General features: G+C 46.8%; 1 protein-coding gene across 3 annotated transcripts; it reads right to left on the bottom strand.

Moving 5' to 3' along the window:
- Positions 1–7895: 7895 nt before the first annotated feature.
- Positions 7896–23235, bottom strand: PLEKHB1 (pleckstrin homology domain containing B1). 3 transcript variants are annotated; one of them, XM_061139746.1, is made up of 7 exons: positions 22980–23235; positions 19835–19910; positions 18312–18464; positions 17616–17718; positions 16452–16491; positions 9752–9851; positions 7896–9156 (listed from the first exon to the last, which is right to left on the bottom strand). In XM_061139746.1, the coding sequence occupies exons 1-7, from the start codon at positions 22995–22997 to the stop codon at positions 9020–9022; spliced, it is 627 nt and encodes a 208-aa protein (XP_060995729.1). In that variant the 5' UTR covers positions 22998–23235; the 3' UTR covers positions 7896–9019. The 3 variants fall into 3 exon arrangements, with proteins under 3 accessions (XP_060995729.1, XP_060995739.1, XP_060995747.1); XM_061139756.1 differs by lacking the exon at positions 22980–23235 and adding an exon at positions 21221–21344; XM_061139764.1 differs by lacking the exon at positions 22980–23235 and adding an exon at positions 20708–20731.
- Positions 23236–27280: the final 4045 nt, after the last annotated feature.

The raw sequence follows: 27280 nt of genomic DNA, 5'->3' as shown, positions 1-27280 counted from the left end.
ACCAGAGGCCCAGAAGGGTCCATTCTTTGGAGTCTGGGTGGACATAGCTACACCTAGTTCTGTGGACACTGCCAAGATTTACCACCTGTGCTCTCTGAAAGAGCTGCCACCATGGCCTGCACTACCCCGAAGGCAGGGGAGGGGCTAGATGCCAGAATTTGGAGGATCAGAGCCTGCAATGTGAAAGGGTACTCGGCAGCAGAAGCCCCTCCTTTGAAATTAATCTGCCCTATATGCCCTTTCAGTTTGGGACTGTGATGGCATGCCTTCGGGGTCATTCTTCTATTGCCTTGGACCATAGGTCCTGTCTTTAGATGATCAACCAATCTCCCCATTGTCTAGAATAGCTCCTCTCTTCTGTTGAAATGGTAGCTTCATATAAATCTTACCAAATCCTGCCACACCCTTTGTATTCTCTCTTAAATGAACTTTCTTATTCAATATGAATAGGCCGAGAATTTTTCAAATTTCAAGGTCCTGTTTCCCCTTTGATTAAGAATTTCACCTTTTTATTATTTTCATTTTCATTTCATTTCAGTGCACCACATGGCATCAGGTATCTTAGTTCTACTCACAGGGATCAAATCTGCACTCCCTTCAGTGGAAACACAGAATCTTAACCACTGGACTGCCAGGGAAGTCCTAAGAATTCCACCTTTTAATCATTTCTCTCTTCTCACATGTTAAAAAAGAAACAACAAACCCAAAATGGAGTCACTTGCGCTAAGCCACATGTCAACAGGACTTAATACCTAACCTAATTGCAATTTCAGCTGCTTCTTGGAATGTGGCCTTTAACCACTTGACCTGGAATTACCTGGTCAGCACTAGAGAGATAACCCACCCAATAGATCCCATTTGTCCCCTCTAGGAAGGTCAATCTGTTCTTTACTAGAAACTTTTTTTCCCCCACCCCCTGTTGCCTATAAAAGCCTTCTGTTTTGTACAGGTCCTCAGGTTTTCCTTTCTATCCCCTAGATGGGTTATTATTAATGGGTCATTGAATAAAGCCAGTTAGAGCTTCAGATTTACTCGGTTGAATTTTGTTTTTTAATCAGATTTGCTGGCAGCAGTTGAACTGAAGGATACTTCCGATGGCTTTGGGGACGACGAGAAACATAGGCAAACCCATGAACCCTTTTGAGTTCCTTGTCTTTCTCACCATTTCCAAATATGGTGGGCAAGTTCCTCTCATTTCTGAGCTCTGCTATCTTTGCATGGAGCTCCCAATCTAATTGGCTTTCTACCATTCCCTATTTTGAGTGGAAAACCCCATCATTTGATTCTATCCCCAGATTCTACATCAGGGACTATTGGTGGTTACTGACCACAGTTCAACTGGGTCTGACTTAAAAAACCAGACTGGGTCCATTGTGTTTTGTGTAGGTAAAGGCTATTGCTAATGGAAATCTTGGGAGCAGCCATAAAATTGTTGGGCATGGGTTGAGCATTTAAAAGCTGATAGAGCACTTGCCACCAACACAAAGACTCCTTTGTTAGGATAAGCTGGTCACGGAACAGGTTATGTTGACAACAGGTCACCTGCCAACCTTAAAATTTCCATGCAAAAATATACTGTAAAACATCACACAATTCCCAACTCAGCTGCACATCCTTTTTTTAAAATTAGTTTTTATTGATATATAACTGATTTACAATGTTGTGTTTCTGCTATACAACAAACTGTATCAGTTATACATGTATTCACTCTTTTGCATTTTTATTTTTTAATGTTTTTGTTTTTTAAAATATTTATTTTTAAAATTTATTTTGGCTGCACTGGGTCTTGGTTGCAACACACAGGACCTTCAATCTTCATTGCAGCATGCGTGATCTTTTAGTTGCAGTATGCAAGCTCTTATTTGCAGCAGGTGGGATCTAGTTCCCTGACCAGGGATCAAACCCCCACCCCTTGCATTGGGAGCATGGAATGTTAGCCACTGGATCACCAGAGAGGTCCCTATCCACTCTTTTTTTAGATTCTATTCCCATAGAGGTAAGTACAGAGTACTTTAGTAGAGTTCCCTGTGCTATACGATACGTTCTTCCTAGTCATCTGTTTTATATATAGTAGTGTGCATACGTCAATCCCAGTCTCCCAGTTTGTCCTTGCACATGCCTTTTATTATTTATTTTAAATTTATTTTTGACTGTGCTGGATCTTTACTGCTGCACGCAGACTTTCTCTAGTTGCTGTGAGCAGGGGCTACTCTCTAATTGCGGTGCCTGGGCTTCTCATTTTTCTCTTGTTGCAGAGCACAGGCTCTAGGGTGCAAGGGCTTCAGTAATTGTGGCACTTGGGCTCAGTAGTTGCAGCTCTCAGGTTCTAGAGTGAAGGCTCAGTAATTGCAGCTCAGTTCTCGGGTTCTAGTTCTAGCCCTACTTGTGAGGGCTCTAGTAGTTGCAGCACTCTGACCTCTAGAGTGAGAGGTCAGCCCTGAGGCATCCCAGACCAGGGATCAAACCCATATTTGCCACTTTATAATAAAAATTGCCTTTTCTCCTGTTTCCAGTAACACATTATTTCCATCTGAGACTTCATTAGAATGGTTTTTTCCATCTGTATTTCTACCAATATTCTGGTCGCTACCACTTAAATATTCTTGAAAAAGAGAGGCTTTCTTTAAGCTCTCCTCCTTCTGAGCCCTCTAAGTCCATTCTTGACAGTATAGGCTTTTTTTCTAGAATATACTTCCAAATTCTTCCAACCTCTGCTTATACCCACTTCCAAAGCTCTTTTCTGTATTTCTAGGTATTTGTTATAGCAGCAATTCTACACTGTGGTATTAATTTTTCTCTCTTAGTTCATTTAGGCCACTATAAAAAGATACTACAGATTGGGTAGCTTAAAAACAGCAGGAATTTATTGCTCACAGTTCTGGAGACTAAAAGTCTGATGAGATCAGGGTGCCAGCATAGTTGGTTGGATGAGGGCCCTCTTATGTGTCACTGACTTCTTGTAGTATCCTCACAGGTCAGAAGGGGCCAGAGATCTCTGTGGAGCATCTTTTATAAAGGCACTAATGCCATTCATATAAGGGTTCTGCCCTCATGATTAAAGCACTTCCCAAAGCCCCATCTACTAATACCATAACCTTTGGGGTGTTAGGATTTTTTTAATTAAAAAAATTTATAGTTTTTAAAAAACACTGACATATAGTTGATTTATAATGTTGTATTAGTTTCTGGTGGGATTTTAATACATGAATTTTGGGGTACAGAAACATTCAGACCATAGAACTTTGCATTTGTTTATGTCTTAATTCTTTTCAGCAGTGTCTTAGTTTTCAGCATACAAGTCTTTCACCTCCTGGGTTAGGTTTACTCCTAAATATTTTATTCTTTTAATTAATTAAAAATTTGTTTTTGCTATATTGCATCTATATTGCTGTGCACAGGCTTTCTCCAGTTGTGGCAAGTGAAGGCTACTCTTTATTGTGGTGCATAGGCATCTCACTGTGGTGACTTCTCTTATTGCAGAGCATGGGCCTTAGGGTGTGTGGGCCTCAGTAGTTGCAGCACATAGGCTCTAGAGTGCAGGCTTACTCAGTAGGCTTAGTTGCCCTATGGCATGTGCAATCTTCCTGAACCAGGGATCGAACCCATGTCTCCTGCATTGGCAGGTGGATTTTTAACCACTGGACCTCCAGGGAAGTCCAGTGTTGTGTTCTTTTTGATACTATTTTTTACCCTTACTTCTCTTTTCAGATTGTTTAGTACTAGTGAATAAAATGCAACTGATTTTTGTGTTGACTTTGTATCCTGAAACTTTGCTAAATTGGTTTATTAACAATATTTTGTGGAATATATAGCATATTCTACATTTAAGATCATGTCATCTGTGAACAAGATGATTTTACTTTCTTTCCAATTTGGATGCCTTTTATTTCTTTTTCTTGCCTAATTGCTTTGGCTAAAACTTTCAGTAGAAGTGACAAAAGTAGGCATGCTCTCGTTTCTGATCTTAGGGGAAAGTCTTTCAGTCTTTCACCACCAAATATAATATTTGCTGTGGGTAGTGTATGTAATATTTATCATGTTAAGGAATTCTGATTCCTAGTTTCTTGGGTGTTTTTATCATGAAAAGGTATTAAATTGTAGGCTTTTTCAGCATCAGTTGAGAATGATTATGGGTTTTTTCCCCTTTATTTTATTGATAATGCTGTTGCTGCTTAGTTGCTCAGTCATGTCTCTTTGTGACCCCATCGACTGTAGCCCTGCTGGCTCCTCTGTTCATGGGATTTTTCAGGCAAGAATACTGGAGTGGGTTGCCATTTCCTTCTCCACAGGATCTTTCCAACCCAGGGATTGAACCTGCATCTCCTGTGTTTCCTGCATTGCAGGCAGATTCTTTACCCACTGAGCCACTGTGGAAGCCCTTATTTTATTAATGTAGTGTATTAAATGGATGAACTTTCATATGTTGAAAGTTCCTGGCACTACAGGAATAAATCGCACTTGATCATTGTGTACATTCCTTTTAATACACTGCTGAATTCAGTTTGCTAGTAATTTTCTGAGGATTTTTACAAGAATATTCATAAGGAATATTGGTCTGAAGGTTTCTTGTATTGTCTTTGTCAGGCTTTGATATCATGTAATACCACCCTCATGGAATGTTAGGAAATGTTTCCTCTTCATTTTATGGGGAAGAGTTTAAGAAGTGCTAGTGTTAATTCTTCTTCAAATATTTGGTAGCATTCATCACCCAAGTCATCTAGTCCTGAACTTCTCTTTATTGGGAGGTTTTTGATTACTGATTCAATCTCCTTACTATAGATCTATTCAGATTTCTTATTTCTTTATGATGCAATTTGGGTAGGTTGTGTGGAATTTTCCATTTCCTCTTTGTCATCTAACTGGTTGGCATACATATTGTTCATATTCTTATAGTCCTTTCTATTTCTATATAACCAGTAGTGATGTCTCTACTATTATTTTCTGATTTTAGTAATTTTAGTCTTCTCTTTTTTCCTCCCTTAGCTAAAGTTTATCAATTTTGTTGATCTTTTCAAAGACTAACTTTTGGTTTCACTGAATTTCTCTATTTCTTTTATCTCTGCTTTAATTTTTATTATTTTCTTCCTTCTCCCAGTTTTGGGTTTAGTTTGCTCTTTTTCTGATTCCTTATGGTGTCTAGTTAGGTTACTGAGGTCTTTCTTCTTATTTAATGTATGCATTTATAGGTGTAAATCTCTCTCGTAGAACTGCTATCATCTTCCTGATGTATTGACTCTTTTGCTGTCATCTTCGTGATGTATTGACTCTTTATGAAATGCCCCTCTTTGTTTCTGATAACTTTAGTCTTATGGTCTGTTTTGTCTAATATTGCAATAGCTACTCCAACTTTCTGATACCTACTCTTTGCATGTTATATCTTTCTTTTCAGCCTTGCTGCACAGCCCAGGGATCTCAATTCCCTGACCAGGGACTGAACTCAGGCCCCAGCAGTGAAAGCACCGCATCCTCACCACTGGACCGCCAAGGAATTCCCTGGCATATCTTTTTCTGTCCTTTTACCTTCAACCTATCTGTGTATTTTAGTGTATCTTTTGTACAAAGTTACATAGTTGTGTCTTGCTTGTTTATTCTGATAATCTCTGCCTCTTAATTTATGCTTTTTGCCCACTTAAAATTAATGTAATTATTAGTATGTTTGAATATGAGTCTGCTGTGTTGATGTTTGTTTTCTTGGCTGCATCTACTCTTTAAACTCCTCTATTGGCTTTTTTAGCTTAACCTCTTCATATTATATTTTCATTGGTTGCTCTAGGGATTCTAGTGTGCATCTTTGATTTACCAGCATATACTAAAGTTGATATTACACTACTTCAATAAGAAATAGGAAACTTGTCATAGTGTAACTCTGTTTTCCTACTCCCACCCCCATTCCCCTTTTCCTCTGATTTTTTTGATTCACTCATGATTTTGTGTATACTTTTGGATAATTAATTCTTATTGACTAGCATTCCATTCTGTGAATAGAATATACAAATGAATCCACCTATTCTAGAATTTGAGTTTTTTTCCAGTGTTTCTATGACACTTTTGTACCTACTATTTTTAGGTGAATACATGAATACATTTGTTTGAGAGTACCTAGGAGTAGAATTGATGGGTTAAGAGAGACGCATATGTTTGGCTTACCTGATCAGTTTCCAAAGCAGCTGTACCAGTTTACACTTATATGAGATTCCCAGGGGGGTTCCACATCAGTATTTAATGTTGTCTTTTTCACCTTTAGTCATTTAGTTGGGTATGTAGTGATTATCACATTTTAATTTGAAACTTTAAAAAGTCACTGCGGTGATCAGATAAAACAGTATGTAGGCCAGATATGATCCTTAGGCCAGCCACCTTCAGATTAAACTGTGTTGTCTGTGAGAATGAATGTCTTAATATGTGTGTGAATAATTTAATAATTGTCTAGTGAACAACTGGAAGATTAATTCATGCTGCAATCATTAATGGAGAGATTTTGAAGTAAGGGGAGCCCTAGTGGCTCAGATGGTAAAGAATCCACTGCACCTGGGACATCCATTTGCATCTTGCTCACCCTGTCTGTGGGAGGTTCTCAATAGCCTGGCCCAACTACTACCCCTTCTCATCATGCAACTTGCTGTGACATCAGACCATTGCCTGAATTTCTCAGTACTCTCAAATCTAAAATGTTTTTAGGCCTTTGCATGCCGTTTCTTCTATCTGTTGTTTTTCCTTTCTCTGTTTGCAAACTCCCACTCACCCTTCAAGGTTTACCCTAAAATTTCACTTCCTATCTCAAAGCTTTCCCCAGTCTCCTCGGCACAGTTGGACACCTCTTCCTTAGAGCTTCCACTGTACCATGTTCCTATCTTACTTCATGGAATCATTGCTATTTGCTTATGTGTCCCTCTTAAGTTCACGTCTGGAAATATAACTGGACACCTGATATTTTTGCCTCCCAGCTCTCACTTACTCATCTACTTCTGGAAACAGTGCCCTAAATTTCCTTTGGGACACTACCCCAGACCTACTCTAAGCTCTGTTGTTTTAGACCATCTTTTCCAGATCACAGTAGATTCAGTGGCTATAAAGATGGAAACGAAGTAAAGTTTAAGTGATAATATTCATGTCCCTGGACCACACAGTTTCTGGGTTCTCAGGTTTGTGGCCCAATATTTTCCCTTGTGTGTGTGTGTGTGTGTGTGTGTGTGTGTGTGTGTTAGTCGCTCAGTCATGTCCAACTCTTTGCGACCCCATGGACTGTAACCTGCCAGGCTCCTCTGTCCATGAAATTCTCCAGGCAAGAATACAGGAGTGGGTTGCCATTTCCTTCTCCAGGGGATCTTTCGAACCCAGATCTCCTGAATTGCAGGCAGATTCTTTACCATCTGAGCCACCAGGGAAGCCCCCTATGTTTTCCCTTCTCTGGCTTAAATCAGTTTGAGAAAGGGGATTTCTGTTACATAGCAGCCTCAAAAGGCCTGATTTAAGATGGTTGTTTCCTTCCATGGGCACCTTGTCTCTATGAGTACAACTCATTGTCTCAATTCTAGAAGGATGGGAACCTACTGGAAAAGATGCTACCCAATACCACAGGATGCTCAGACAGGCAGGGCATGGCCTGGATCATGCTTCAGCTCAGATGACAGAGATTCTCATGTAGCCTCTCCTGTCAAGCCCTCAAGGATGGCCAACTTCAACCTTCCAGCTTATAGTAGGAAAGCAAGGTCCAGAATGGTCAAGTGACTTGCCCCTAATTCCACATGGCAGCTAACATGCTGCCACCAGTTCTACCTGACCTCAAAATCTGCACTCCTCTCTATACCAGAGAAGGGCACTAGTCAGTGCTGAGTCATGGAAATGTCCCAGGGAGCAGGGCACCCTGGGGGAACAAACAAAGTCAGAGTCAGGGCTAGAGCCAACCACACCTTTATTAGTTTCTGCAGCCGGGCAACTGGAGCCCCTATCTACAAGGGAATTTTAGCATGCTACTCTGGCTACTGGGCAGGAATGTTAGCATTTCTGCTAGTGACTGGGACAGGATGGGAGAGGAGACCAGAAGGGGACCAAATGAGGAGACTGCTGGGCCACCTGCAGGGAGGCACATGTGGGGCCTCTTGGACTAAGACAAAGATGGATCAGGTCCCAGAGGTGAACATTGCCATCTCTCTCAGAGTGAAGGAAGGGACAGAGCCTGAGATGGTGATAGCCACAGCTATGGATAGAAAGCCAATGTCCTGGAGAGTAGAAAATCATTTATTGATGGAGGCACCAACCTAGGGGCAAGTCACAAATAAGAGCTCACCTGCCCCCTAGCAAGGGAACCTCAGGTTCAGCTCAATTGCTGCCCCAAGTACCCTGACATGGAAAACAGGGGCTTTCTGAGCATTGAAGGAACAAGGGACCCAGAAATCTAGTAGTGGGAAGGATGGGGCTAAATTCAGGGAGTGTTAGGGTATTAAAACAGGCAATATGTTCATTATAAGTGCAATCATGAAACTTCCCTCCAAAGGCTCACATCTGCCCCTTACTCAGCACCTTCTTAGCCTGGAGGACCATCATGATCTGGCCCCTGCCCACACCCCAGCCCAAATGACTCCCTTTCAATTCTTTGGACATACCATTATGTTCACAGCTCGGCACTCTTGCCAACAACTGCAGTCCTAGCCTACCTTCCTCATTCTTTGCCCTCATAACTGTCAAAAGTTGATAACTCCACCTTGTCAAGTGATTCTTTACTCCTGTTTGCCCCCACCATGCCTGGAGCTGCCAGAGCAAAGAATCTGATTCTTGTGTCTCCAGTGGCTGAGGAACTTGAAGCCCCATGAGTTGCGTTTTCTGTGTCCTGGTGTATTTGGGAGAAACATTTCCAATTGTGTCTATAATGGATTTCTGGAGTGTCTAGCAGTAGATAGAAGGATTTTGAGCTATGTTTGTGCCTGGGACAATAGCTTCCAAAGTGAGAGAGGGCTCGGCTAGTGAAAGGTGGGACCAAAGAGAAAGGGGGTCTTTTTGGTCTATGCGCAGGGTCCAGGGCTCAGAACCAGCAGGGCGACCACATGAGCGAGCCAAGTGCGGCACCTGTGGCGGCTCCCGCAAGCATGCCCATGGCCAGGGGCGCGCCCGCGCTGTAGCAGGGATCCTCCCGCACCACTATGTGCGTCACTCCAGGCCCTGCGGAGAGAAAGCCTGTGAGGGCCGGGACTTGAGAGAGCAGAGAGATCATCCGCCTCCTTCCACTAAACCTCAGCCCAAGATAAGGTCCTGAGCCCACTCTCTGGCCCTCCAATCGGAGAAACTGAGGCCTTGAAACAGGAAGGACGCGCGCTCTGTCCCCAAAGCTTCTATTCCCTGGATCTGCCACGGACGTTCTGGGACCATGGGGTTAGGGTGGATCGGCGAAGAAACCGTGGGGTCTCAAGAATCTCTGGACCACACCTGAGGATGTGCCTTCCCAACTGCTAGATCCTGGAGTGAGGGGAGGCCGCTTCTCCAGCATTAGCCACCAGGGGTCGCTACCAACTCAGAAACGGGTATTGCTGGGCAGCCAGCGAATAGGGGCCGGCCTAGAGAAGAGGTCAGCTCTGGAGTGGGGAGGGGCTCTGATCCCAGAGCTGTTCTGATTTATGGGATGGGGAGGACCTTGCAGAGGGTCCCCTTGGGAAAATATGTGGTCACTAAAAGGAGGGGTGGGGGTGGGGGGGCTGGTCCCTACTGACAGACCGTGGCTGGGGATACAGGCAGGGGCAAGGGCGGGCCAGAGACTTACCTGCGTAGGGCGGTCCATAGTAGCTGCGGACATACGTGGTCTCGTGCGCGTTGGGTGGCACCACCTCATAGTAGTCCTGGTACGGGCTGTAGACGCGCACCTGGGAAGCCCTGCCTGGTCAGCTGCCAGCGATCTGGGCCGGGCTTCGGTCTCCTACCCCTCACACCTGGTTCACACCCACAGCACCGCCTCGCCAAATTTAGAAATGGGTCTCCAGATACCGGTAAGCTCCTGAAGAAAAGCCCCACCTCCCCACAAGACTGTTCTTAACTAAAACTTCAGCTCCCAGTGATGCCGTTTTCCTGCCCCGGTTTTCCTACCTAGCACTCCCCTGATCAAAAATTCTCCATGGCTCCCTACTTCCTTTGATAGATTTGCTATTATTTGCTAGCAAATAGCAGTTTTCCAGTGGTCACACTTGGAGAAAGCCAATGGATTTCTCCACTCTCCTAGTCATGGAAAGGGGGGCCTGGGCAAGGCCCAGGAAATAAAAGGGGGGTGTGGAGGAAGGAAGGGAAAGGAAGGATAGAGATGAGAAGTAACTAAAGTATCAAGCATCCATCACGTTCCAGGTCCTGAGGGAGGAAATAACATGTTATTTCCTCTCATCCTTACAGCAGGCATTGTTCTCCATTCCATCACACAGCCAGGGATGGAGGCTCAGAGAACAGTTAGCATTCTCTCTGGAAGGGAGGAATAGATGTCCATCTTCCCTCCCTCATTAGATTTTTATCAATCCCTCAAAGCCTCACTCAAAGGTCACCCACTCCAGGAAGACCTTCTGGTCTCAGAAAAAATCCTTTCTTCCTGAGTGCTCTGTGACCTATGCTTGTATCTCTTGTTCCTGGCCTTCCTCCTGACCTCTCCTGCCTGCACCCCGGACGTGAGCTGTAGGCAAGGACTTTAATTCATTTGTATTACCGTCAGGGCCTAGTGACTAGCATGGAGTAATAAATACATGCGGAATTAAACAGAAGTTCCTAGTCCAAGACCTTCATTTTACCCAAAGGGAACAGACCTGAAGAGGGAGCAGCATCCCCTTCGCTTCTGGCTCCCTCTTCTTAGCCCCTTTGCACCTTATATCTCTGAGCTCTACACCTAAATGGTCCAGGTGGTCCCTTGGAAGCTCAGGTGTCCAAACTTAACCCATCTCAAAGTGATTCCATCATCCTTCTATCCCCCCCTTCCCCAAACCTGTTCTTCTGTAAACGCCACCACCATGCACTTAAACCAAGACAGCAGGTTGGCACTTTTGTCGTCACACACATCTCCTACATCACATTATCACAACATCTCATGATTTTATCTTCTAAATATGTTCTTCTGTCCATTCTCTTGTCCAGTGCCAAGAGAATAAGCCATTGGTTTTAGCATCTTGGAAATTGTGGGTGACCTCGAAAACACTTTTCAGAGGAGTTGTTGGAGGAAGAAGCCAGACTATGGAGGATTGAAGAATGGTTGAGAGGTGTGGGATGGAGTCAACATATCATGACATCTCTTTCAAGAAGTTTGGTTGTAAGGAGTCCTCCTCCAAGCACACCTTGAGATTTCAGATATCTATGCCATTTCTCTTTGATAAGGATGCCTTTCTCACCTTTTTTTTATTCAACTACCTAACTTGTTTTTCACACTCAACTCAACATATCACTCTTTCTGAACCTCAGGTTCTGTTAGGGCTCCATCTGGGCACCCACAGCCCTTTGACTTCCCTCATCACAGCACCAACCACTCTGTGGTTTTATTGTTGGTATCCCTGTGAGGTGTCTCTCCCATCATACTTGAAGAAAATACTCCCACCACCACCTGGGTCTAAAAATAGGCCTGCCTGGAATATGGCAGGTGTCTTATATATTGAATTTATCTCGAGTCAAATACAGAGTCACACTCGAACTATAGTCACTTAATTCTTAAGTCTAATTTCAAGTTAGGGACAATGACCAGACCCAGAGCAATGCAGAAGGCTCAGACAAACAAGGCTCAGTCTCAAGTGACTTTCCTGCTGTGCTCCTTCCCCAAGGATGATCCAGTAGGGGTTTCTGCTGGGGGTGACCAGGATCTGAGCTCTAAGCCTAGAAGGGACTAAAGAGATCTAAGCTCTCAGATCCCCAATTTTACTGGTCGGGAAGTTGAGGTCCAGAGCCTACATCTGCCCTGCAGTTGCACTGTGAGCCAGTGACCCTCCCAGGTCCTGAAGAAAGTGGAAAACACCACTTCATATCTCTGTGGGGCACTTGTTTCTATCCTCCATGCCTAGGAGGCCCAGAGGTAAACTCATGTGACTCACCTGGCAACAGGGCGGGGGACTCCCCAGAGACCTCCCAGACAGACCCTAAGGGTTTGATCCCAGATCCTCTCCCTCTCCTCAGGTCCAGTCCCTTTTGTAGGTGGGGACAGGGTCAATCAGGAGGTCACATACAAATAGACCCCTCCCCTTAGAAAAGCTGTTGTACATTAATAATTATTTTACAATATACAAATATATCAAATCATGTTATACACCTTAAACTAATACAATGTTATATGTCAATTATAACTCAATAAGACTAGAAAAAATAAAAGGACACACAAAAAGGGAAAAAAGGAAAGGCTGTTGTGTATAGGTAGGTTTATGGCTTTTAAAATTCTTTTTTAGGCATCTCCACTGTAAACAATTTGTATCCTAGTTTGGGTATGGGGATGTCTTACCCACAGATGCCTTAGAATTCTGGGCTGGGAATCACTGATGAATTAAGTGCCCCCAGTCATGTCAGATAACCTCTCAGAGCTTCAGTCTTCTCGTCTATTAATGAGGACAGTCTTTCCTACACTGCCCACTCCCAAGGCACAGTGAGAATCCAGCAGAGCCACGTCTGTGCAGCCTGGTGATGCTAGCACTGCTGGGTTCAGTGGTTTTGCACATCAGAATTGTCTGCAGAAATTTCTGAAACCACAGATTTCCAAGGCGCCACCCCAGAACTACACAGTTAGCGCATCCGGAGGTAGGATCTGAACATTTGCATTGTTTTTTAAGTCCTTAAGTGATTCTAATGCACAGCTACATTGAGCATCACTGTGTTAGAAAAGTTCACAGATGACCGCAGGTACTCTAACCCAAGCCTCCTCACTGTGCCCACCCCATGCCAGGCTGAGCACTGGGGACAGAGAGAGGATTCATCCCCAAATCCTGCTTTCCGGAAACACTGGCTGGAGTGTGTGGCAGGGAGACAGACTGGCTGGGGGGTGTGGCAGGGAGACAGACACGGACTAAATTATAATATGCAGTAGTGAGGCCATAACAGGTTTTTTCACTCCTTCCTTTCTCCATTTCTTCATTCATTCATTTGCCCAGTAAGTGAACACTGCCTGAGGCCTTCTTGTGCCCCACCTTCATGCACCAGGAGTAGGAGAGTCAAAATAGACTGCCCCCATCACTGAGCACTCATTGCACACCTACTGTATACCCAGCACTGTGCCAGGCTCCCAAGGGGCAGAGCTGACCTAACCTGATTCTTGCCTTGAAGAAAGTTCCAGGTCTCATGGGAGACTACAGACAGAAATGAAGGAACTAGAAATCAGGCAGAATGAAGAAAGTACCAAGCACTAGTGCAGTGGGAGGAAGTGACAATGCCTGGAGGTTTGGGAAGTCCTCCCTGAGGAGGTGGTAGTCTTTGAGGGGTGTCTTAGAGGATGTTGTCAGGTGCGTAAGGAAAGTAAAGGTCTTTGCAGCAGAGAGGGCAGCATATACAGAGCTGGAGAGAGGAAAAAGGTCTGGCATAGCTGGGAGCAGAGGACAGAGCAGAGCAGTTGGAGCACAGTGGACAAGCGGGACGGGGTGAGCGAGTCTGGCCCAGGCCAGATCCCAGAGGCCTTGAAAGCAGGGTTGGTCGTCCTGCGAATGGTTGGGAGCCATGGAATGTTTGTGAGCAGGGAGGGGATGTGGCCGGGCCCACTTTGGGAGGCACATCCTGGTGGCCAGAATGGTGGCAGGGAGGGCTGAGCCAGCACTTACCCAGATCCGCCTCTCAACCTTACAGGGGCTCCACGAGCGGGTCACACACCTGACCTTGGGGCAAACCCGGCGGCTCCTGGGAGGGACGGTGGCTCCAGTTGGGGCCTGCTCAAGCCACAGAAACCCAAGAAGGGGAGGGAGGGGGCGTGTCAGAGGCCCTCCACATCCGGAGAGACTCGGAGCTCCTCACAGGCCCTAGCGAAGCCCTCTGCCAGTTGGGCAAGGGAACGGTTATCCTCTTCTTCTTCAGCCCACGGTAATGGTGGGGGGCTCAGAAGAGGTGGTGAAATTGCCAAAGTTACACAGAGAAGAAGGATCAGTAGTGTCTCTCCAGAACTGGCCCACCTTCACCTGTTCCAGGTCACTGAGGCTCCCAGTCTCCAGGGAATATAGAATAGCTCCGATCACTGACCCATCCACCTGCACCCATCACCCATGACTGTGCCCCCCACCCCTGTGTTCCCTGTAACAGCCAGAGTCAGGGGCTCCTCCTGAAACCTCCACCCAGTGTAGGGCATAAACCTGCAGGATGTAGAGGGACAAAGCAGGGGTCCCTCCTATGTAGGCACAGGACAGACAGACACAGGCGTGAACACTCAGAGGTGGGCAGAGACTGGTACAAAGACACAGAGGCACAAATACACCCAGGTCAAGCAAGCCTAGGGACCAGAGGGGGGTGTGTGTGTGTAGAGCAGTGGGAGGTGGAGTGGAGGGTCCGAGCGGAGAGATGTAGGAAGCAGAGCAGCAGGAAGGTGGGCGCAGAGAAGGGACAGGTAGCTTCATAGAGTCACAGAGTGCAGACGGCCAGACCTCACCTCCTTGTTTCTGACCCTCTTGGGTGGGACAATGGATCTGCCCTGCATCAGCCAGATTTTGAGCTCAGAGCCAGGTAATTCTATCCTGCTGACCATCATCCCAGCCTCCTCTTATACAGGCTCTACCCAGAAGCCTGAATCTGCTCCCCAAAGCCTGACCATAGTCTCCCTGCTTAATGCCCTTTATAGTTCCCCACAACCCTGGGGATAAAGTTCACTTCCTTCCTGGACTTCAAGGCGTTTGTGATGTGGTTCCTCAGAGGTCACATCTCCTATTTCTTTCCCTCCACGCTTTATCCTCCATCCAGGCCAGACTCCTGGCCTTTAGACGTACATGTCTCCACATACACACTTGCACATACCACTTACCCACCTTGGCTCATGTAGCTCCTTCTGTGGATAATTCCCTTCCCTAAAATCTCACTGACCTAGGTTCTAATACAGGTTCTTCCACTGATCTACGACCATGAGACTTTGGACAAGCCAATTCCCCTCTGAACCTCAGCTCCCCTATCTATAAAACGGGACTAAGAATACCAGCCCCTCCTCTTTCTCACTGAAGATTAACTGATACAGTGGATGCTAGGTCCTCAAGCACAATGCCCAGCCCTCAACAGGCGGACACTGAGGGAGTTTCTAAATGCGTTCCAGTCTTCCCTGCCACTTCCCAGCAGACTTTTTCTCCAGATGAGAAGGGGCTCTACCGTGTCACAAGTAGAAAGAGCAGGCACAGAGTCTGGGGTCAGGCAGATGGGGGCTGAGGCCAGTCTGTTGACTCCACCTCCTAAATGTGTCTTGTCCTCATCAGCTTGTCTCTGCCAGCAAGGCCTTAGTCCAGACCCCTAGCCAGATGCCCTGCACCTGTCCCAGCCTTCTAACAGATCTCTGGGCATCCACTTTGACTTTCTTCAGTTCGTTCCCTACCTACCAGTCAGACTATCTTTTTAAAACTACAAGTCTGGTCTTTTTCAAATCTTCCAATGACTTCCAGTGTTCTCAGCAGAAACCACTATCCTTAACACAGCTTTTCGTGCCTGGCCTGCTAACCCTCCTTCCCCGACTGCTCTCTCGCTCCCCGAGCTGCAGTCAGCCCAGCCTTCCTTCTGTTTGTCAACTTGCCAACATCATAACCTTTCTCAGGGCCCTTGCACCTGCAGCTCCTTCTGCCTGGAAAGCTGTTCCCTTCACCCCACCCCCTTTCACCCAGTTGATCTCTGTTATCCTTCAGGGCTCATCTTGAGCCTTGTCTGGACTCCCACCTGGATCAGGCCATCACGGTGGGTGCACCCTGAATGCACTCTGCCGTCTCTGTCTGAGCAGTTCCCATCACTGCAGTGGAGCCACTAACTCTAATCTGTGACCTCACATCTAGCTCCCCGCTAGGCTGAGTCCAGGAGGGCAGGGCCCACATCTCCTCTGCTACCTTCTGATTATGGTCCTTGGCACAGTGCCTGGCACATAGTAGGAACTCAGTAAATATTTGTTATGTGAATGAATAAAGCTCAACCTTATCATCTGCAGAGAGGGAACAATAATCCCAACCTCGATGGAAGGCTGTGAGAGTAGCTGGTATTACAACTACACTACACCTGACGCATAATAGTTGCTGAATAAAAGCTAGTTCCTTTCCTCCTGCTCACATGCCACCCCTTTCAACAAGCCTTCTTGGAGGCCTCTCTCTCCCTCCTCCAAATCTTTTGGTGAATATCTTTTATTCACCCATTGGCCGTCTTCTGTGCTTTTCCGCTTGGGACTCAGGGCCTCTGAGTCTGCACAAGTCTATTCACTCACATATATGGAAACTGAGAACTGCTGGCAGGCAGAGACTAAGTCTGAGTCACCCATGATTCCATGGCAAGTAGGGGTGGGGAGGAGACAGGGAGGGAAGGGGGCTCACCGGCGTGGAGTTCGCCTCCAGCAGTGCCGTCTTCCACGCTCTGCAATGCAAACCCACGAGACCATGAAGAGCGAGTTCAGGAGAAGGGAGACTGGGCCCCACATTTTAGACTTTCCTTCCCTACTCCGCCTCTAGCCCCAGTCCCTTGTGAAGGGGGAGATCCTCTTCACTCCCTTGGGAAGACAAAGGGGACCCCCTCAGCTGCCCCAGTCACACAGACAAGCCCCCAGCTGAGCTGCTGCAGTCTATGACTCTTCCTTAGTCCATAGTCTCCTCACCGCTGGGGAGATTCCAGTTTCCCCATCTAAAGACAGTTGGGCTTGGGTGGTCCTTTAGTGGTTCAGATTCTGACATGCCTAGGCTGGTTCTCTGGCTGCAGCCTACCTCCACATCCCAAACCTACAAACTCAGTTCCCCCACACTCTGACCCCAGAGCCCCGGGAACGCCTAGTGGACACCGGACAATTGAGCCTTTGTTGGTTGCCATGGCACCTGGCTGGGGTGGACAAGGAGGCTCTGTGCTTTGTCTACCCGGAGCTCGGCTTCCCCTGCTCCCACACATCCCATCTCTTTCACTCTCCTACAGCGTGAAGGCCAACTGACCCTCTGCCAGAGATTAGGAAGGGAAAGAATGTGAGTGAGCAAAATGCGCCTGAGGAAGACACACCCAGGCTCTCGAAGTGTGGATCTGCATCCAACACAGGGTGCCCCTCGGGCTACCTCTGTTAGGCACGTTAGGGTCTATCCCTCAGACCAGAGTACCTCCCACCCCAGGCCATCTTCTAAGAAGGGAGTGAGAGGAGGGTTCTCTGAAGATGCCACGGGGCTGTCTGTTCCTGTGTGTCACCCCAAGTGAGGGCTCACCTCAGAGGCTGTTAGATACCTGACCCTGATGCACGACCAGGGACCACACCTGAGGCAGCTGTGCACACACCCCACCCACAACAGTCTTGAATTCATCGTGGACCATGTCAGGAGTTTACTGGATACCATACCAATCACCGTGAGTCATTCAAACCCACTCTGCCCAGCCTCCACTGAACCACCATGCTCACTGGCCTTTGTCCCGCTTTCCTACCTTTAGGGTGCTAGAGGCTCAATGAGGAGGAAGTCATTGGTCATATTCCCAAGATACCACCCCATCCTCTCCTGGGAGCGACTCACATGGCGTCATCTTTGGTCTCAGCACACAGGTGCAGGCGGGAGCCCTCCCGCAGGTTCACAGTCAGCAGGCCATCTCGGCTCCGGCCTTCTGGGGGCTGCACATCTAAAGGCAGACACACACGTATGGGGTTTCCACAGGGCACGGGCCCCGAGTCTCCCCAAAAAACCAGGAACAAGAACAGGAACTGACTTCCCTGGGTCCGGTTAACTGGCTACTGCTGACCTCTTCTGATCTCACATACTTTCCCTGGGACTTTACTCAATTCTTTAGACCCTTCCACCTTTCCACATCACCTGCTTCCCTAGCTAGGTACATCTCTCTCCCAGTTTCCCTGCTATAATTATGACCTGAGCCTTGGTCAGGGATATTTGCTGGGTAACTCTGGGACAGTCACTTAACTTCTCTGAGCCTCCTTATTTCATTTCATTTTTTTCCATTCCTAGCACTGGAGAGGGCAGGAGCTGTGTCTGACTCACCTCTGTGAACCCAGCATAGGGCCTAGGTTCAGCACAGGGTAGGAACTCAGTGAGGAACTCATTTCTTAACTTATACCACATGAATTGGATTTGATAGAGGCCCAGAAGCAATGTCTGTGGAAGGCCTCTGAAAGCTGCAGAGTCTTCCACCTGAGAAGGGCAGGTGTTCTCAGACACAGTGGGAGGGCCGTGCCTGTAGTCACAGAGAGAAAGGCTCACCGTGGCACTCTTGGCCGATCTTTATGTCGCGGACGTTGAAATGGATGAGCACGCGGTCCTCCTCATCCTGGGCAGTCTCATCGTGGTAGTAGCCCAGGGTCCCATCCAGCCACAAGGCAAACCAGTTCCGCTTCCAGCGGCGGAGGATGGAGCCTGTGCAATATTCCAGACCCACAATACGGGCTGATCACAGAGCCTGAGTGGGGGCAGGAGCCGTGGGTGGGCTCCCAGCATCCCCTTATCCTCGGCCGCCAGTGTTGTAGTCACCCCTTCCATGTCTGTCTACTCCCTGAAATGATGGCAGGGCCTCTCTCTGTCTTGCTCACCCATTTCCTCCCACTGGGCCTAACAACATAGTCAAGGTTCCATACATGTGCTGAATGGTAAATGAATGAACAGATTCCTTCCTTGGGGGAAGTTGGAAATCTTTTAAGTATCATAAGACATGTGATAGGACACCTTCACATGTCCAACTGAACATGTTTAAGTTCATGTCCAATTGAACATTTGTTTCTATATGTACAGTTTGTCAGAGAAAGAGCATTAAACTGGTTTTGTATGAATGAAGAATAGGACTTATGCAAGAATTAATAGAAAACTAGTCGTCACATGCTTGCCTTAAGGAAACCTTCAGTTTCCATTGCATCCATTCTGCTAAGGGTTGTACAGTTATTGTGTACTTTAAAAACAAAGGCCCTGGGGGAGTCATTTGTGTAGTGTCTGTTTCTTCTGTCAAATGGAGAGCCGAGGGATTGTCCATAGCTCACCTCACGGATCCTAGAACCCAGCAGGACCTGGACTCCGTGTTTGCTGGACTGAATGAACTGAGGATGGGTCATGGGGTGTCGGGGAGCTTCTAGCCCAGGACAGCTCTTATTCAGACCATGACTCTGGTCAGAGGTGGATCTGGAAGCCCAATCCCTAGCTTTAGACATTTCGAGACTGGAAATCTTAACAGGAAAGGGCAAAGACTAAGAGAGCTCCTGAGAACTTTACAAATTCTGAAGAACAGAGGCATTTTTCATTTTGTTCTGTGCCTTGTTCTGTGGCTAACCCTGGGCCACAGAGGGTTAAACCCAGTCCCTGCACTTGGGGCGCTCACAGTCTGGAGACAGTATGGGGTAGGGGACTGGTGAGGTCCACAGGTAAGGACGGTTAAGTATTGATCGTGCTCTAAGAGGGGTATGTGTGAGGCACTGGGGACTGGAAAGAGAGCTGCTAACCCAGCTTGGTGCTATAGCAGGGGCTGGGGTGGGGAGCAGAGAAAAAGCAGAAAGCAGAGAAAGCTCTTTTCAGAAAGGGACACCTGAGCTGGGTCTTGAAAAATAAGTAGTTTACTAAGCAGTCAGGAATGTGAAGGACATTCCCGGCAGAGAGAAGAGTATGGACAAAGGAGGGAAGGATAAAAAGGGCACGGTTTCTTGAGAGACGGGTTCACTGTGCAGGTTCAACAGGCCACTTCCCTCACCCCTGGCCCCAGACAAGGTACAGGACAGACAAGGGCTTGGCCCAGGGTCACTCACTCTGTCTCCACAGCCAGCCGCCCCTCACAAGGGCCATTTCCTCAAAAGGACTTTCCAGGGTGGAGTCAGGCGGAACCTGTCAGAGGATTCACAGACTTCATCAGCTGCTCCACAAAGGCTCCCCGGAGAAAAACCCCCACCCCGGTCCTCCCTGGGGGAGCCACCAGGAAAGGTTTAAGGGAGTGTGGATAAACAAACAAGGGCAAGCCTGTCTGTCTCCTCTCCATTCGTGGCTCCAGGCACATAATGGGAGCACTGTGCTCGTGGGGTCAGCAGGGCAGCCATACTTTGCAATGGGGTGGGGGTGGGGGTCAGAAGCTTGGATTCCAATCTCATCCCCATAACCTTGACCAAGTCCCTTTTCCGAGCCTCCACATCTAAATCTGTAAAAAGGTGTTCATCAGGCAGATAGAGACTGGAGTGAGGAACTCTGAAAATGTTAGAAACCCTGGAATATTGAAATGCTGGCAGCAGAGAATAGTGGAATCATAGCAGTGAACAAGGGACTCTCATGATAAGAAAGCCCTCCTCACATTTGAACCCCACCAGGGTTTCCCAGGTGGCTTGGTGGTAAAGAATCCACCTGCCAGTGCAGGAGACAAAGGAGATGCGGGTTTGATCCCTGGGTCAGGAAGATCCCCTGGAGAAGGAAATGGCAACCTACTCCAGTATTCTTGCCTGGAAAATTCCACGGACAGAGGAACTTGGCGGGCTACAGTCCCTGGGGGTCGCAAAGAGTCAGACACGGCTGAGCATGAGCACACACACACCAAGAACCCATTTACAAAGTGCACAGAATAATAGTTCAACAGAAACTATGATTTATCGAGCACTATATGCCAGGTATACTTCTAAAGTGGTTTCATCGATTACCTCACAATATTCCTTGTTATTCCCAGGAAACTGGGGCCTGGAGAGGTCCAGTCACTTGCACAGATCTTCTTGATTAGTAAGCTGTGGAACCAGGATTCACAGCCCTCCTCACCCAGCAATCTTGTCTACTAAGCATTATCCCAGTAGGAGTTTTTAAAACTCCCAAATATCCAGCCCGTATCCCATAACAATAAAATCAGAATGTCTGAGGGACAGAGGTAAGCACTGATAGTCTTCAAAGATCCCCAGGTGATTCAATGTACAGGAAAGTTTGGGCCCTGCTGCAACTCTGTCCAGTACTTGTGTGATGGAGCTTGGATTGGAATCCAAGTGCCCTCCCCCACTAACTCACACCTGTTGTTGCGTAGCAAGGGCTGGCTGGCACACCTGGGGTGGAAAGCCCGGCCTTGTCCCAGCTTCTCCGGCCACTCCCTCCCATCTTCACGCTCTGACACAGGTCAGACAAGAAGGCCAGGTGTAAACTCCCTCTCCAGCCCCACTTAATGCACCCACCTGTCTACACCTGTTGCGGCGCTGCTGCCAAAACGGCCGGCTACTTGATGCTGCTGCCGCCCAACCCGCTGCGCCTGCGCTCTGAGTGCCCCAGAGTGCCTGGGGCAATTCACTCTCCCCGCTGCAGCCCCGGGCCTAGCAGCCTCGGGGCCCCGCCCCCCAGGGAGGGGGCGGGGCATGTAGCGATGGGCTGACAGGAGCCCTTCTGGGACTTGTAGTCTGCAGGCCTAGACCTGGGAACTATACAGCCTCTCCTGGGAGGCAGCCCTGTGCCCACTCGGAGCACAGGTGAGAGGCTGCATCTGTGATTTTATTTTGCTATTGTCATTATGCTGTTCATTTAGCATGAGATACTTTTCCCCAAGAATCTTGAGCTCTAATTTTCTAGAAAAATGTAAAACTACAGGGAGAAAACCAGGCTCCTAGTTTTGCCAGGTTTTCTTGATACTCAGTTTGTGCCTGGCACTGGGCATTAGTGGAAGGCACAAAGAAGCATCCTACAAGCCCCTTAATTTCCCATTTTCCAGTCTGGTGGGGTACACAACATAAACACACAAAGTACAGAATATGATCTGACAATGGGAAAGAAGAGTTTGACTTTGATGGAGAGGTTCAGAAAGGCTTCCCAGAGGAGGCTGCAGGGTCTTGAAGGATGAGTATGAGTGTCTCATCACTTTATGGCAAATAGAAGGGAACAAATGGAAACAGAGATTTTATTTTCCTGGGCTCCAAAATCACTGTGGACAGTGACTGCAACCATGAAATTGAAAGACACTTGCTCCTTGGAAGAAAAGCTATGACAAACCTAGACGGCATATTCAAAAGCAGAGACATCACTTTGCCAACAAAGGTCCATCTAGTCAAAGCTATGGTTTTTCCAGTAGTCATGTGCAGATGTAAGAGTTGGACCATGAAGAGGGCTGAGTGCCCAAGAATTGATGCTTTCAAAGTGTGGTACTGAAGAAGACTCTTGAGATCCCTTGGACAGCAAGGAGATCAAACCAGTCAATCCTAAAGGAAATCAGTCCTGAATCTTCATTGGAAGGACTGATGCTGAAGCTGAAGCTCCAATACTTTGGTCACCTGATGGGAAGAGAGGACTCACTGGAAAAGACCCTGATGCTGAGAAAGATTGAGGGCAGGAAAAGGGGTCAACAGAGGATAAGATGGTTGGATGGTATCATCAACTCAATGGACATGAGTTTGAGCAGACTCCAGGAGATAGTGAAGGATTGGGAAGCCTGGTGTGCTGCAGTCCATGGGGTCGCAAAGAGTTGGACATGACTGAGCACCTGAACAACAATGAGTGTCTCGTATTTCAGGGTTTGGAAAGCAGAGTGCAGGGGTTGGGGTGGGAGAGCATCGGGACAGTTGGGTGATGAAGCTGTAGGGGTTGCAAGGATGTAACATGAAGGCCTTGGAAGACAGGCTCAGGAGCCTGGGCATTTTTTGACATAGTGACTGGAGCTTGGGGTTGGGTGAGGAGCTAGATGGTACAATTTGTGGCCTGGAATTGCTAGGACAGTCAAAAATGGATGGAAAAGGGCCCAACTAGAGAGAGAAGACTATTTATCTACCACCACGGTCTGTTCCTCCAGGATCATTTCCTTGTATAGTTCAACCCCATAAAGCCCCAGCTAGGAGCAGATCCAGGATGTCATTTTAGAGGAGATAGACTGTCCAGGCCTGAAATATCCCTTGAGAACAGAACCCACCCTGCCCTGGGTCTTTTGTCCTGTCCCAGGGACCTCTCTCTTACCGGAGCTGCAGGACTCATGGTTCCTGGGCGGTCAGAGCAGCATTTCCCGGAAGGCTCCTGCAGGGGGGCATATCCTTAAGAGCCTTGGAGATAAGGGGATCAGGAAGGTGCTACCAAGTGGAAACCGGAAGGGGGTGGCAAAGGGGGGCACACAGCTCCTAGAGAAAGTCGTCCTTTGTCTCCAGTCCGCTCCCCAAGCTCACCGATGGATACCCTATTTGACCTTCAGTTCTCTGGATAACAAGTCATCTGTGATTCGGAGGTGGTGTCGCACTAGCATCGCTAAGATTCCCGGGGTGGGAGGCGGGGCTAGCCCTCCTCTCCCGGTCGGGGGCGGGGCTAAATGTTCCTTCAGCCGGGCTTGACCGTGCCGTCACCCCAGTCCTGGAGGCACGGCTTGGCTCTTTAAGCTTCCCCGTCTTGCTCCTGGGTTTCTGTAATCCTGACCTCAGCTAACCCTGTGCCTCGGCCCTTCGTGCAGTGCATGCCTTGCTGAGGGATCCACCAGGGCTGATCCTACTTGCCCCGGAGTTCATCCCCTCCGTGCAGCCCCAGAAATCAGTCCTCCCAAATCACGCTTTGCATCCCTGTGTCCTGTATGGACCGTCCCGCCCCTACCTTCTCCAGACTGCAGGTGTCACCTCTTCTTAGAAGGATGGAAGGGAGGAAGGGAAGGGTGAAGCTGACCCCAGAGAATCTGGGTGCTGCCGCTCTTCCCAGCTCTCCTTGCTCCCCTGGGGAGGCTCCTTCATAGAGGGGTGGTGTGGGGGAACAGTGCAGACAGCTCCAAAATTACCTTTTCTGGATTTAGTAACAGATGAAAAGAGAAGATTTTCTAGCATCATTGTGGAATTCATAAGAAGGTCTCCCTATTCCCAAACCAAAGAGGGGGTGCTATGACAAGAAAAAAGGGAAGGGATGCTTGGCAAACTAAAACCACAGGCTACACTACAAAATCTAAACGCAGCCTGTGTGTTAGTCGCTCAGTCATGTCTGACTCTTCGTGACCCTGTGGACTGTAGTCCGCCAGGCTCCTCTGTCCGTGGAATTCTCCAGGGAAGAATACTGGAGTGGGTTGCCGTTTTCGTCTCCCGGTGATCTTCCCGACCCAGGGACTGAACCGCCTCTGCTGCATATCGCTGAAAGACCTGACATCAACCTCTGAAATTCTGGTCAATGACTTTCTTTGAGAAGCTGATAAATGTTGTATTCTGCCCAGGAAAAAATGCACACACATGTCACATTTTACGTATAATTCTTGGAATTTCATAGATGCTTGAAGCTATGATGATTGCTGTTGAGACTGTTTTTAATGTTCACAGCTGTGCAGATGAGTGGAAAGAGTATGGACTGACAAGCAAGAACGGTGAGAGCATAGTAGGAATCATAGCTCTACAAAGTGATGGCTCTGAGAGACTGTTTAATCAACTAAAATATATTAAGACTAACAAGCCGATAAGTAACTTTTATATTTCTGTTGTAGCTGTGGTACACAGAACCACTGGCAGAGAGAAAGTGTTTTGTTATTTCAAATGTCTCTGGTGGATGAACAGCTCTCAGACAATATATTGTTTAGAGAATAGTGGACTGGTTTATCAAATTAAAATTTACTACTTACATTTTCTAGAAAGTAGTATAATGAGAATGATTTATATCATCTCTATTTACTAAAAAAAAATTCTGAGATTTACATCAAACTGCAACTGGAGCAAAAGTAAAACCTCTTATGTAAAAGTTTAATAATAATTTTAGTGGGATATAATTTACATATTATGAAATTCACTCTTTTAGAGTACACAATTCCCTATTCTGATAAATTCACAGAGTTGTGCAACCATCCCCACTATTTAGTCTCAGATCATTTTCTTTCTTTCTTCTTTCTTTTGGCTGCACCTCTTGGCTTGTGGAATCTCAGTCCCCAACCAGGGATTGAATCCAGGCCACAGCAGGGAAAGACCAGAATCCTAACCACTAGGCAACCAGGGAACTCTCACATACCATTTTCATTACCCTCAAAGGAAACTTACATGGTTAAGACATTCAAGATGGCTGTTCTCTTGCTCTCTGTACATCCCTTGCCTGACCAGTGCTTGCTTCACCACTCAAATCATGGACCTTCCTATCTACTTGCCCCAGGTCCCAACTGGTGATTGTTCTTAGCAAAGGGGCAGTGAGGGGTGTGCGCTTTACTGGTTTCCCTGGTAACTAATGAGCCCACCTGACATCAATTCCCATATAACTGGTAACCTTCCCTTCCCCTCTGGAGTGAAGATTGCCGCCAGGTCCTCTCCTGCCCATTTTCTGCCGCACACCGTGGGGTACCGCTTCAGGACCTTGCTTCAGACATGTAAGCTCCCCCCATCCTTAAACCACAGGTGATTCTGTTGCTGACTCTGGGATCTTTCTTCAGTCTTGAAGCTGGGCAAGCATGGGCCTTGTAGGCCTGTGAAGTGCAGCCCAAAGAAACTCTGTGTCCTCTAGCAGCCACTCTCAATCCCCTTTCCCCCAAGTCCCTGGCAATCACTACGTGGTTATGGTTGCTGTTGTTTAAGTATTTATTTACTTGGCTGCACTGGGTCTTAGTTGTGGCATATGTGATCTAGCTTCCTGACCAGAGATTGAACCCAGGCCTCCTGCACTGGGAGCGTGGAGTCGTAGCTACTAGACCACCAGGGAAGTCCCATGGCAACCACTACTTTGTATGAATTTGCTTATTTTGAACATTGCATATGTACATGCATACATCCTCAGTCATTGAGTCATGTCTGGCTCTTTGCGATTCCATGGACTGTAACCCATCAGGCTTCTCTGTCTATGGAGTTTTCCAGGCAAGAATACTGGAGTGGGTTTCCATTTCCTACTCCAGGGGATCTTCCTGACCAAGGGATCGAACCCACGTCTCCTGAGTCTCCTGCATTGGCAGGCAGATTCTATGCCACTGCACCACCTGAAAGGCCCTCACATATGTGACCTTTCATGATTGGCTTCTTTCACTTAATGTTTTCTTGGTTCATCCATGTTGTAGCAGGTATAAGTACAGTTGACCCTCTGTATCTGCGGGGAATTACTTCCAGGATTCCCCACAACACACACACTCAGATGCTCAAGTCCCTATATAAAGTGACATAATATTTGCATATAGCCTACACATATCCACATCAGTATACTTTAAATCATCTCTAGATTACTTATAATACCTAATACAATGTAAATACTGTGTAAATAGTTGGAAATACAATGTAAATGTTTTTACAATTATGTAATATTTGCCTGTCCTAGACAAATATTTTGCTCTTTGAAACTTACTGGAATTTTTGTAATATTTTTGATCTGTGATTGATTGAATTCCCAGGTGCTGCTGCTGCTAATATGGAGGACTAACTGTACTTGATTTCTTCTTATTGGTGAATAGCATTCTAAACCATGTTTTATTATCCATTGATTAGTTGATAGACATTTTGGGTGGTTTCCATCTTACAATACTGCTGTGAATGTTTGTGTACAAGTTTTTGGGAGAAGGTATGTTTATATTCCTGTTGCGTATGATATTGCTAAATCAGTTGGTAACTCTGTTTCACATTTTGAGGAACTGTCAATCTATTTTCTAAAGTGGCTGCACCATTTTACAATTCCAGCAGCAATCTGTGAGCTTTCCAGTTTTTCTCATCCTCGCCAACCCTTGTTATTGTCTCTTTTTTTAAGTTTTATTTATTTATATTTAAAATTTTCTGGTTATGTATTGTGATATGCATGATCTTGGTTCCCCAATAAGGGATTGAACCCTTGCCCCCTGCAGTGGAAGTGGGCGGGGGGGGAGAGGGGGTCCCAACCACTGGACCCCCAAGGAAGTCTCATATTGGAAGATTGTCTCTCTTTGATTATAGCCACCCTAGCAGGTGAAAAGTGTTGTTTTGTGGTTTTGATTTGCACTTCCCTAATGATCAGTGATGTTGAGCATCTTATTAGTCATTGTATATTTGGAGAAATGTCTTTAGGTCTTTTCCCCACTTTTTGATTGGGTTGTTTGTTTTTTTCTGGTATAGAGTTGTATGAGCTGCTTGTATATTTTGGAAATTAATCCTTTGTCAGTTTCATTTGCTATTATTTTTCTCCCATTCTGAGGGTTGTCTTTTCACCTTATTTATAGTTTCCTTTGCTGTGCAAAAGCTTTTAAGTTTAATTAGGTCACACTTGTTTATTTCTGTTTTTATTTTCATTATTCTAGGAGGTGGTTCATAGAGGATCTTGCTGTGATTTATGTCACAGAACGTTCTGCCTATGTTTTCCTCTAAGAGTTTTAT

Source organism: Dama dama, chromosome 1 (genome assembly GCF_033118175.1).
Source record: "Dama dama isolate Ldn47 chromosome 1, ASM3311817v1, whole genome shotgun sequence".
NCBI classification, from domain to species: Eukaryota; Metazoa; Chordata; class Mammalia; order Artiodactyla; family Cervidae; genus Dama; species Dama dama.
This window is presented reverse-complemented; position numbering and strand designations above follow the sequence as displayed.

Coding starts and splice junctions, on each gene's coding strand:
- PLEKHB1 (XM_061139746.1), bottom strand. Junction 18,465..19,834: donor CGGCTGGCTGTGGAGACAGA/GTGAGTGACCCT, acceptor AATATTGCACAG/GCTCCATCCTCCGCCGCTGG. Junction 9,157..9,751: donor CTATGGACCGCCCTACGCAG/GTAAGTCTCTGG, acceptor TTCTCTCCGCAG/GGCCTGGAGTGACGCACATA.